Genomic DNA, 12500 nt, shown 5'->3' with positions numbered 1-12500 from the left:
AAATACACAGCAAAAGGCTATTACTCCATTCACTCACAGCAACTTTCTGAACTTTCTACAACACAAGCCTCGTTTTCGCCCAGTGTGACAAGGGCAAATAGGGCGACTAGAAGTGAATGATATACCCAACACATGAACACATGCTGCATGAAGTTTTCTCATTCTGAATTCTAAATAGTTCACTAGTTGAAGTCTAGAATTGAGGCCTCAATTCTAAACTCTAAATTCCAAGCACAGGTTTTTGGGTGGAGACAATGAGTCTCTTGCTTGCAGCCTGTGGAGTTGATGTGTGTTAATCAGTCTGAACCTCACTAACACCCACCTGTGGCCTCTGGCTTCAGCAGGAGAGTCCAGGACTGACCAGCCTCCTCCCCCTCAGACACCAGGATCCTCACAGCTGAGGAGGGAGGGAGGGAGAGAGAGAGAGAGAGAGAGAGGGGGGGGAGAGAGGAGAAAGAGGGGCAAGAGAGAAAAGATACAGGTGGAAAGAGAGAGGAGAGAGAGGAAGGCAATCATGGGGATTATTGCTAGTGATTAACTGTACATGTGATCGCATGTATTGATGTGTCAAAGCAGGAATGATCACTCTACAACAGGCTCCATAAGTTCTCTCTTTACTGTTGCCACAGCGACATGAGTGACAGTCGGGGAAGGTGATTGGCTGTACCGTGTTCCTCTGTGACATCATCCAGCGAGAGCTGCTGTTGGCCCGTGGGGTCCCACAGAGAGAGTCGTATGATGTCACCATCAGGACCCATGATCAGGGTGCCCCAGCCACCGCCTTTCTGCCAGTCTAAAAACAAAATGTGAATCAGGTGAACTACACCCCACGAAGGATGCAATTACTCTGCATCCCATCAGAGATGAACAGGCAAACTATCTGGGATTTAGGGTGGGAATTTATGCTCATGGATCTATTTTAATAATGCAACTATGAAAGTTAACAAAATGACAGCAACACAACTAACTAAATGAGATACATGAACGAATGAATGAATGACTGGATGCATGAATGAATGAATGAATTAATGAATTAATAAATGAATGAACGAAATAATGGATGGATGGATGCCACCCCCAAACCTCTGAGTTCTACAGGAATGCTCCCCCGGACGATGCCGGGTTGTGATTGGCCAGGCTCTGGGGGTTCCGGCGGGTTCAGTCTGTAGGCGGCCATGGAGCTCTGCTTTCCTGGACCCCTCCGGCCTGTCAGGGGGGGCAGAGTGCCCAGGGAGGGGGACAGCGCTGCACCTGTGAGCCACCAAAACAGCATCACTGAGTTATAGGTATGAGGCTGTGTATTATGTGTATATGTGTATGTTTAGCATGTATATATACTGTATATGTATTTATTTATGCATGTGTGTATGTATACTGTATGTATACGTGAGTCTTGTATATCAGTGTTTTCCTAAATGGCTGCTGGAGCACTGTAATTGGGATGAATACAGTATATCTTATCTAATCTAATTTAATCTCACGAGGGCCTACTTGGAAAAACACAAGCTATTTTCCCCTTTGTTAATTGAGTGTGGGCTTTAGTCAGTATGTGCTGTCTGGCTAATTTGGAAACTCTGTCTGTAAAAGACCCTCTGCATATGCCACTTCACATACTGCTGCCCTGTAACAAATGTGATCCAGACTAAGCAACCATCTCACTTAAGACACCTGACACACACACACACACACACACACACACACACACAAAATAAACACACACACACACACACACTGTTCCCTGTACGCCCCAGCAACATGTGAGGTGCTGAGCCCTTGTTAGACATTGAGGCGGTAAACGGTATACTCAGACATTAGAAGCATATGCATCAGCTGCTATTTAGGAGAAAACAGTTGAAGCTCAACCAGCATTCATACAGTGCAGTATGTATCCCCATTTAGACAGCAGACAACTCAGCTTTCAATTATTCATTTAGCTGACACAAACAGATGTACAGTCCAGTGCAGATGTGTATAGATAGAAGCCAAGCACCTTTCTCCAACTGCTGGCACAGGAATGGAGCTCAGAAAGGACAAGGATGGAACTCTGAATGGATGGGAATGGAATTCGGATTGGCCAGGGATGGAACTTGGAATGGATGTGAGCTTTTCCCTTACGACATCATTGATCTATCATGATTATGCAGAAGTTATAGATGTTTAATAAATATATTGACTCTTATTAAGTATGTGCTTTCTATAGTAATCCCGCTCAGTAGTTCCTCAGCAGACTGTCAGTCTGCATAATACTGAACCCCGGCCAAGCTAGCAGCAATGGCTCTGCTTCAGGTGCTTTCCTGGATCAGCAGCAGGTCTGGTTCTGACTGGTTCTGGTTTTAGTGGTCTCCTGTATGATTGGTGGTGGATCAGCAGCAGGTCTGGTTCTAACTGGTTCTGGTTTTAGTGGTCTCATGTATGATCGGTGGTAGATCAGCAGCAGGTCTGGTTTTGGTTCTGGTTTTGGTTCTAGTTTTAGTGGTCTCCTGTCTGACTGGTTGCAGATCAGCTGCAGCTCTGGTTCTGGTTTTAGAGGTCTCCTGTCTGACTGGTTGCAGATCAGCTGCTGCAGCTCTGGTTCTGGTTTTAGAGGTCTCCTGTGTGACTGGTTGCAGATCAGCTGCAGCAGCTCTGGTTCTGGCTTGTTCGGTTCTGGTGGTCTCCTGTGTGACTGGTGGCAGATCAGCTGCAGATATAGGTCTGGAGTGTGCTGCTATCTGGGCCCAATCAGAGGCATGTGTTGGCAGGAAGTGCTTTGATGAGTGATGCATGACCCTGTCTGTGTGTCCTCCATTGTCTCCCATGACTCAGGCACTTTTCACAAAAGAGTCGGCGAACTCCCCAGACGTGAGGATCTAGAGTTTCAGGAAACGCACACACACACAAACACAAACACCCACCCACAGATGTGCGCACATACTCACATAGATGTGTGCACACACACACACACTCACACACACACACACACACACACACACACACACACACACACACACACAAAAACTAGAACAGATGACAGCAGATGCTCTCAAGTGAAAACTTGTGACAAAATGTGTGTGTATGTGTGAAAGAGACCACTGAGCCCAAATCAAATGCATTGCCACCCACCAGGCTGCGACTGTTCTGGTGAACAGGAGATTATCTATGGTGGTTTTCAGGGCATTTCTGTGGTCTCTGCTCTGCTCTGTGGACTTCCACCAACCTCTGTGCAAAGGACAATCATGTTTGTACTGTAACTGCACGACTTTGTCTATGCGGACAGACACCATTGTTCAAAGTATATTTTGATTTGAATTGGATAGTTTATTTGACTAGTAAATTCTATTGAAATTCTCTGACATTTTGCTGTTCCTTTCTATCATTTGCTGTTGTTGTAAATGTGCTGTTAAAGAGTTTGGTAACAAGAGCCCTGTAATAAAGTGTTACCAATGTGTTTTATGTCCTCAATGACCTGAACGGACTGGAAAAGGAGAGCATTGATACTTGGCGCCCTGATTGAAATGGTGAGCAAAGGGCAAAGTCTGATGTATAGTTAGTGTGAGACATTTGGGAGAATTGAACTGGCTCATCAACGTTTGTGCTCACAGTCTTGCCACTGCTGTATTTTGCCTTCTTTTTGAATTGGCTTCTGTTAGACTTTTCACTTTGCCCACCATTAAAATGATGGTCCTTGGTGTAAATCTGTCTGTTTAACTTATGCCATTCTCTCACGGACACTATCTCTAGATACCTTTTGGTGTTTTTGTGTGTGTGTGTGTGTGTGTGTGTGTGTGTGTGTGTGTGTGTAGACAGGAAGTGAATATGTTGTTAGTTAACTCCTGCCTACCTCTCTGCGTCTCCAGCAGTAACAGGTGCTGGTGGTTGAGGCCCACCAGGGTGAAGGCCCTCTGCCCCAGCTGGGGCTGTGCTCTCTGGTGCCTGGCCTCGCCGCTCTCCCCAGACTCCCCGACGTTGTCATCCGCCTCCATCTTTCTTCTCTTTTCCCTCATCTCTTTATCCATCCCTTGTTCCTTCTCTCCCTCCTCCTTACCATTCCCTCTGTCCATTTCTCTTGTATCAGTTTCCATCCGTCTTTCCTTCTCTCTGTTTTCTCTATCCCCCCTTTCTGTCACTTCATCCTCAGTGTGAACGCCATGGATGACTCCTGTGGATAAAATCAAAGGAAATCAGGGAAATTGATTCAGATAACTGACAGTTACTTAAACTGAGGTAACAGACTGCATGTAACACCTTAGGGGAGGTGTATTGTACATAAACAAACATTTAAAAAATGTTTTAAAAACTCCAAATATTTTCAGTGTAGACCCTAGGGTAAAGTTGAGAACATGTCCAATCCTCATCTACAGATAAATATAAAACGTAGATTACAGCACACTGACTACTTTGGTACCTAATAGCAGAAACTATACAGAACTCATATGTTAATCGTATAGGCTGTATACATCTTTAAGTCCAGAATCAGGAGGCCAGGGTCCTCTAAAGTGTGGGATCGGCAGACTCCAGGCGCTTTAAGCAGGAGACATACTAGGAAAAATGCACCGTGTCATCCATTGAGCATGTCAGTCTAGACACATGCCCCTTGGGACTATGATTAGCTTGTTTGTGTGTGTGTGTGTGTGTGTGTTTGGTAAATCAAGTGCACACACACATACGTACAGACGAGAGTGTGAATTCTTGAGTGTATTTACGTCCATAGCTTCACTCGAGTTACAGGTACAGGACATGTTTGTGTGACCCCTGTGACCTTGAACTGACCCATGTTCAGACTGAACTGTAAACAGGCTGTCCAAACTAATGTCTACCACAAAGTGTACCCTCTCAATATGTCAAGCTTAATGCCATTATGCCATTATAGTGAACTATGTTGTTTAGGACCTCAATAACAGGCAATTGTAGACAGGAAGTACAGTCTTTAATTTAATTTAATTTAATTTTTAAATTGGTTGCTAACCTTGCTTCACCCACAGAAAGAGAACTGTGTAACAGCACAGTCACTGGGAAGTGGCATGTTTCTTGCAAAAACATGTAAAAAGTATTTCCCTGTTTGATGAACATCGATCCAAACACTCAAATCAAAGCACTTTATCTGTGACTTCAGTGCTTAAGTTTCATCTTAAATCGATGTGCTGTCTTTAAGAGATAAAACAACAGTTTCTATCCAAATACTCCACTCATTATGAAATCGTTACAAGTGCTTTATGAAATGTTTTTCTGTCGCCAAGAAAGCAGTCCTCTAAAACTGGAAATCAAAGAAATCTTGCCACATCAATCACTGGACAAATTTAATCTCAAAACACACTTCAATGGAAAAAAAAAACACAATCAGCCTGTGAAAACACCTGGTCCCAATTCTTAACGTTTTTAAATTAAACAAAAACATAACTACAAACCGTGTACGTTAGCAGACACATACCTCCCTCTTCCGTTCTGTAAAGTTTATCCATTTATTTCTTTTCTTTTCTTTCTCTTTTCCTTTTGTTTTTGCCCATGCAGCTACCACTTTACATACACACATAGGCACACTATCCACACTCATGCGTGTTTGCCAACCCCTTTCAACACCCTAACCGTGACCACCTAATGTGAATCACAGATCATTCTACCCAATCATTAATAATACCTCCTTGTGTTTGTCAATTGTCTTGTCCAGTCCCGTCTCGTCAGGTCCGTTATCGTCCTGTCTCACTTCCCTCTGTTGTCTGTCTGTCACCTTGTCGCGTTTTATGTGTTTTGTGTTACACTATGTGGTGCTATACTCTCCCCTCCCCTTATACGGATCCAGGGTCTCACTAAAACAGGTTGAATGGTTACGGTAGGACAATAGTAAATGGACTGTATATAAATCTAAGTCTGAATGTAACATATTGTGTATGCTATAAAATATATATATATATATATATATATATATATATATATATATATATTGCTTTATTAAAAACAAACAAAGTTGTCCTCCAAAGGGTGACTAGAAGCACTGCTTGTGGAGTATTATTCTAGTTATTTTAGTGTAAATATTACTCTTTACTCGCTGATAATCGTGAGCCTGATGTTTGTGAGAGTGAGACTAGTGTAGTGAGAGTCATAACTGATTCTGTTTTCAGGGAAACAGACATAAACTAGCCTCCCCACCTCTGTCTTCCTCCATTCTCTCTCTTCCTCCACCTCTCTTTCTCCATTCTCTCCTCCACCTCTCTCCTCCACCTCTCTCTTCCTCCACCTCTCTCTTCTTCCATTCTCTCCTCCACCTCTCTCTTCCTCCACCTCTCTCTTCTTCCATTCTCTCCTCCACCTCTCTCTTCCTCCACCTCTCTCTTCTTCCATTCTCTCCTCCACCTCTCTCCTCCACCTCTCTCTCCTCCACCTCTCTCTTCCTCCACCTCTCTCTTCCTCCACCTCCACCTCTCTCTTCTTCCATTCTCTCCTCCACCTCTCGCTCTTTTCAACTCCTCTTTCTCCCTCAGGTGAGAGTTAGTCAGACCAAAGCAAGGTAAACTAAAGGTAAACCAGAGCAAAACCACCTCCACCTCCGTCTTCTCCAGATAAGAGATTAAGCTCCACCCACCTCCTGAACGCTCAGCCTCCTCCTCCTTGGTTGCCCGGGGGATCAGGAGGAGTATTCTCCTGGGGGCCTGTCTCTCGCTCTCTCTGAGGGCTGCTGTATCCCTACTGTCGGCCATCTTTGGTCTCGGCTGAGTGTGTGTGACGTCTGGTGCTGGTGTGTCTGGTCTCCGTGCTGGGGTTGCTGGGGTGTGTGTGTGTGAGAGGGGCTCCCTCAGGTATGGGGGGCAGGGTCATACTGGAGCCACCGTGGCCCTGTAACATATAGCATAGCACACATACACACACATCCACACACGCACACACATCCACACACACGCCACACACATCCACACACATCCACACACATACACACATCCACACACATCCACACACATCCACACACATCCACACATCCACACACATCCACACACATCCACACACATCCACACATCCACACATCCACACATCCACACAAGCACACGCACACACACACACACACACACACACACACACACACACATATGCACACACACAGATACACACACACACACATGCACACACGCACACACACACACACACACACACACACACACCCACACCCACACATCCACACAAGCACACACACACACACACACACACACACACACACACACACACACACACAGTTGTACATATAGTTCATAGTATTGCTGAAAAGCTAGCAAATGTTGAGTGCAAAAACCTCTTACTAAATTCTAAACACAAACTGGGGTGCTGCTCTCAAAATGAGGCTCATGGTAGCGTTTCCTCCAGGCAGCTGAGTGGACCCTGGGCAGTAATGAGCTCCAGGCCACAGGAAGTACTCACCTGAGGGCCGTGTCCATCAGAGCCTGTGCTGACCACTGGGCCTCTGGGTAATGGAGGCAGACGGAGGATGGAGAAGCTGGGGTCTGACATCACATCCTCCTTCCTACGCCCTCTCAGGCCCATCCGTGCTGAATGCATGTACAACAATTAATCAAACAACCAATCAATCAACCAATCAGTCAATTGATCCATCAATCAATACATCAATACAGAATGTCAATTAATCAATATGTTCATCAATACAGCCGTTCATCCAAACATCCATCCATCTAACTGTCAGTCAGTCGAGCTATAATGTACCTCTATAATTTACCTCTACATAATGTACCTATTTTCATTCATGTGCATCTGATTAAAAGAAAACAAGATTTACAGCATGCAGTTAACCTGAGAGATACAACAATACCTACACACAGAGCCATGATCACACACAAGTTAATACAGCTAATCAGAGAATAGACGAGACTCTCAAGTACTTTTAACAAGAAATCGGGCAAATGGTCTGTTGAGTGCAAATTATCTCTCTAATGTGTACATTTGTGAAACTCAATTTAATAATTCAATCCAATATCATAATATGTTAATTGTAGCCACATTACAAATCACAGAAACATCTATGATAGAACATGCTCAGAACTGATATTGCCATGTTTTATAGCAATAAGAATGGTGATAAAAGGTAATGCAAAATTACTGCATAAATTAGAGTCCTGAATCTGCAGATGAAATGCAGCCTGTCATTGCATTGTTAATCACCCAGGATAAAAGCACTCTCTGAACAGCAGACGGCAACGATCCGACTAAACCTTGACATTCATTTGGTATTCCTCTGAAGACACGCACCTCCATACATGCAGACAGGCATGTAGCCAAAGTCAGTGTGTGATATGATAATAAGGATGCCTATTAGTACACATTGTAGGCAAAGTGTTTGGGAGACAGACGACCAGTGTCTGATTGGAAGAGACTGAGAGAGTGAGCTAATGGTGGTGGCGAGGACAGAGGGGACGTCAGTGATTCGTCTGCTTTAAGAGCTCACCTTTGTGGGAGAGTCTGTCTGTTGGCAGGAGTTGGTGGTGGGGCACATGAAAGTCATTCTTTTTATTAGACGCGATGAATTTTGTGTCTAATTATGGTGCTAGATATCTACCTTACACACACACACACACCCACGCATGCACACACACACCAACACACACACGCACACCTATGCATATTCTCTCTCTCTCTCTTTCTCTCTCAGACTGACACACACACCAACACACATACACACTCATACACACAAACATGCAGGTTATGTGAGATCAATCCAGCAATGTGACGAGCCAGACTGATCTCTCATGCTGTGTGTGTGTGTGTGTGTGTGTGCGTGCGTGTGTGCGTGCGTGCGTGCGTGTGTGTGTGTGTGCTTGTGTGAGAAACTGTTAATTATGGCATTGATCAAGACTGCCGTTAACTTTTATCTGAGAGACACTTCTCAAGCAAGTCTTTTTATTGCAATGTGTGTAATGATGTTGACAAGTGCGTCAAGTGAGGTAGAACAGGCTTTTTCAAACGAGTCCTCCGCAGATGAAACAGAATTAGAGAGATTTAGCTTGCGATATGTTGCAGCACAAACAACAGACGAGACAATCACAGAAACAGGCCGTGATCAAAGACGAACATGTGAGTTTCTGCAATTAACTGACAGCTGTGGAGAGAATTAAACATAATAGCCAAGAAACAGGAAGCAAGATACCTTATGTATTATTATTGAATAATTATATTACCTATATATATTGTTGAAAGTATTTTAGGACTGAACTTTCAGTCTGTTTTAAGGACCTCTTCCACTATTATTATTCACACCTGATCAATTGTTCTTCTTTGAAGAAGTACATGTTTTACTCATGTGCAGTGTGTCTAGTCTAGTCCAGATTAGTGTTTACATATGGAAGAGTAATATGTTGAATCTGTGACAAAGTCTTACTGTGCAGGCCAATTTCAATTGAACTCTTCACTGTTAAATTTTAACTATTGTATTGTTTTACTTGTAAGTCACCTTGGACAAAAGCATCTGCTAAATCATATAAACATAACCAAATAACACTTAAAATGCTTACTTCATAAAGACTTACCATATTGACCAGTGTTGACCCGATGGCTACCTGCCAGGTGGCCGCCATAGAAGTTAATGTGGGAGAGACGACTGCTCCTCCATGTCGAGTCCACACTAGCTCTCTTCAGACTACATTTCCCATGACCACTTGCATTCTCAACACAGCCACTCCCATGCAGATGGGCCTGTGTATGTAAATGTTGAGAGAATGAGGACTGAAAACAGGCGTAGATTTATAGAGAGCCTTAAAAGAGTGTGGGCTGTTGGAAACCAGATGTTTCTGGCATATCAGTGTCCTAGCCTGAGGGGTACCATTACAGCCTGGTGATGGACATGAAAACTGATTAGATTTAAAGAAAAAAAAATGTTGCTCTCCTGAATGAATAAAATGATCTGAGACTAGCACTATGGGCATTCAATGGCTGGATGTGACTGACATTTCACGCAACTTCAACTCTAACCCTCAGTGTGTTTGAGACTCCATGGGTGAGTGTGTTGTCTGGGAGTTTGGCTAAGATGACTGGCTGACCATGTTTTGTGTTCACGAGGCTTAGCGGCGGGTCACCAGCGGGCCAGGGTTTTCAGAGCATCACATGGCTCATGCAGTGGCGGGGACGTAGCACATAGCTAAGACAACACGGCCAGCTTTACGGACATTAAGATCAGCTATTTGTTGTGTTTGTTTTTGGAGAGCCCCTTTTCCTGGAAGAGGTAATGCTGACCTCCCTCAGCATCTCTCTCACCCTGACCTCTGCTCTTCCTCCTCCTCCTCCTCCTCTTCCTATTGGTATGAAAACAAACAAGAGTCTACCCGTCTGTCCCAGACGCTGCAACACAACAGCACAATTGAATAAGGAAGCAGACCATTACCGGCTCATGGGTCTCCTCTGAACGCACTCGCTCCACTTCCTGCTGAGGCCCTGGCTCTGGTGAGCAGCAAAGGATCATGGGAGCACTGGGGATATTTGCCTTGTACTGACCGCTGTGCGTCCCTCCCCCATCTGTCGAGGTCAAGGGGCACTCAAAATCTCCCAATGCTGAGGTGCCCCCAATGTCTGGGAGTAAGAGAGGTTAACAATTGTATCCATAAAGCATTATGAACACATTCACGGTTATTAAGTATTAATACTGCCTCATAATGATTGACATATACGAGTATGTAACTATACATGGCAACAAGTGCACCCAATATTGATATTGTATAATTGTATAAGAATCTGGAGGGCTTACACAATAACATCATAACTCTTTGAATGCAGTCATGCCTATAGCTATAAAGACATATGTCAACATTATGAAGCTTCACTGATACTTTATCAAGCTTTTAGGAATGCATGTTGTGTTAATACTTATACTTTTACTTAATAATTATAGATTTTAAGTAAAGTATTACAAGGGTGTGCTTTTCCTAGGGATATTTACCTGTGTCTGTAAAATTTGTCATACAATATAGTTATCAAATAAATACAAAAGTTCAATAAACTAAATGAATACAATGTGTATATTTAAGATAGAGATTACAGTATTAGTACAGTATTAGTACAAGTTAGTAGATGCATTTGAAATCCAAAATACATAGAAGTTGAATAATCAGCACATCCCTTTTCATATGAAGTGTTTGTGATTTTTGGGACTGTGACTGTGGGCTCAGTAGGCCATGCTGTTGGTGTAAGACGCCATATGCGTACACGTAATCCCAGCGAGCGAGTTCAACAACAACCCTCACGCCACATTCCTCCGTATCCCAGTGGTGCCACTCGGGATCAGAATCTAGGCCCTCAGCACCTCACGGTAAGGGAAGTGCGACGCTGGAGGAGGAACATCTGAAGGAGGAGGAGGGACTCTCCACTCCTCTCATTCGTGGGTTAAACCTATGGGGCTAGGTGAGCTCGGCCTTTCAGTGCTGCTGTTAATAGGCCTACTTCCCTACAGCACAAAGGATCTCCGCTGCTGATGCTTTTGCAAAACACAGCCCATTTCCAGCCTGGTGACACTTGACTTGGATAGTCTGCCTATAGATTTTACTCATGGTTCAGTTCATAATCTGCCTATAGAGACTTCACTGATGATTTATATTGTGTCTATAGAGATTTTACTGATTCCAATCTATAAAATGGTTGTTCACCATAACCAAACCCTAACCCATCAGTTGTCTCAACATATTTATTGATAATACAAACATCTGTAGACAGCGTGACTCACAGCCCTGCTGTGTCCCTCATTCTCTCTGAGAAATGTACATGAAAATACACACATTTACACACGTACAGTATGTGCACGCATACAGAATTACCTTTCTGTAGGTAAACTCTCCCATCCCCACGTTGGCTGAGCAGGCCCTCTGTGATTGGTGGAAGGGGTTCTGAGGGGGCGTGGCTAGGACGGGGTGAGCAGAGGAAGCGGGGGTGGTAGGGCACCTGAGCTAGGGCAGCAGGCGTCGGGGTGGGGGGGAACCTTCCACTGCTGGGGACTTCATCAAATGAGTCTGCAAAACCACACACACACACACACCATGACACACAGTTCTTTACAGGTGAGGCAAATAAGTAGATGATACAGCATACGTGAGTAGAATGAACACATATTTACAGAGGAATGATATAAACAGATAAATAAAAGAAGTTCAAATAAACACACAATATGTAAATAAATAAGGTGTGACCTCTGACCTGTCAGCTGGGAGAGCCGATCCCGTGGGTGGCACTGTGCGGAGCTCAGGTGTGCGTGCGAGGGGGGTGTCAGGCGGGAGAGCAGAGGGTGACCCTCACCTGTGGCATGGCCCTCCCTTGGCTGCAGACAGGACACAGGACACATGAGAGGAGATGGTTATTACTGTACTGTGTTTACGGAGCGGAGATGGTTATTACTGTACTGTGTTTACGGAGAGGAGATGGTTATTACTGTACTGTGTTTACGGAGCGGAAATGGTTATTACTGTACTGTGTTTACGGAGAGGAGATGGTTATTACTGTACTGTGTTTATGACCATCATGCTATATCCTATATCTGATCGAAATGTTGC

At 44.2% G+C, this 12500-nt stretch overlaps 2 protein-coding genes across 2 annotated transcripts in view; both read right to left on the bottom strand.

The window, feature by feature from the left end:
• LOC125292329 overlaps positions 1-5712 on the bottom strand; it is a 19275-nt gene extending 13563 nt beyond the window's left edge. The window contains exons 1-5 of the mRNA XM_048239552.1: positions 5615-5712; positions 3821-4138; positions 1084-1251; positions 668-793; positions 323-397 (exon numbers count right to left, since the gene is read on the bottom strand). Coding sequence (XP_048095509.1) covers positions 323-397; positions 668-793; positions 1084-1251; positions 3821-4061 — 610 coding nt within the window. The 5' untranslated portion in view covers positions 4062-4138; positions 5615-5712. The remainder of the gene's footprint in view (positions 1-322; positions 398-667; positions 794-1083; positions 1252-3820; positions 4139-5614) is intronic.
• Positions 5713-6566: 854 nt separating this feature from the next.
• Positions 6567-12500, bottom strand: part of LOC125292347 — a 16083-nt gene continuing 10149 nt past the window's right edge. The window contains exons 4-9 of the mRNA XM_048239579.1: positions 12148-12268; positions 11772-11963; positions 10349-10533; positions 9498-9663; positions 7381-7508; positions 6567-6807 (exon numbers count right to left, since the gene is read on the bottom strand). Coding sequence (XP_048095536.1) covers positions 6658-6807; positions 7381-7508; positions 9498-9663; positions 10349-10533; positions 11772-11963; positions 12148-12268 — 942 coding nt within the window. The 3' untranslated portion in view covers positions 6567-6657. The remainder of the gene's footprint in view (positions 6808-7380; positions 7509-9497; positions 9664-10348; positions 10534-11771; positions 11964-12147; positions 12269-12500) is intronic.

This window comes from Alosa alosa, chromosome 3 (genome assembly GCF_017589495.1).
Source record: "Alosa alosa isolate M-15738 ecotype Scorff River chromosome 3, AALO_Geno_1.1, whole genome shotgun sequence".
NCBI lineage: Eukaryota > Metazoa > Chordata > Actinopteri > Clupeiformes > Clupeidae > Alosa > Alosa alosa.
The sequence above is the reverse complement of the archived record's forward strand: the minus strand, read 5'-3'. Positions and strand labels throughout refer to the sequence as shown.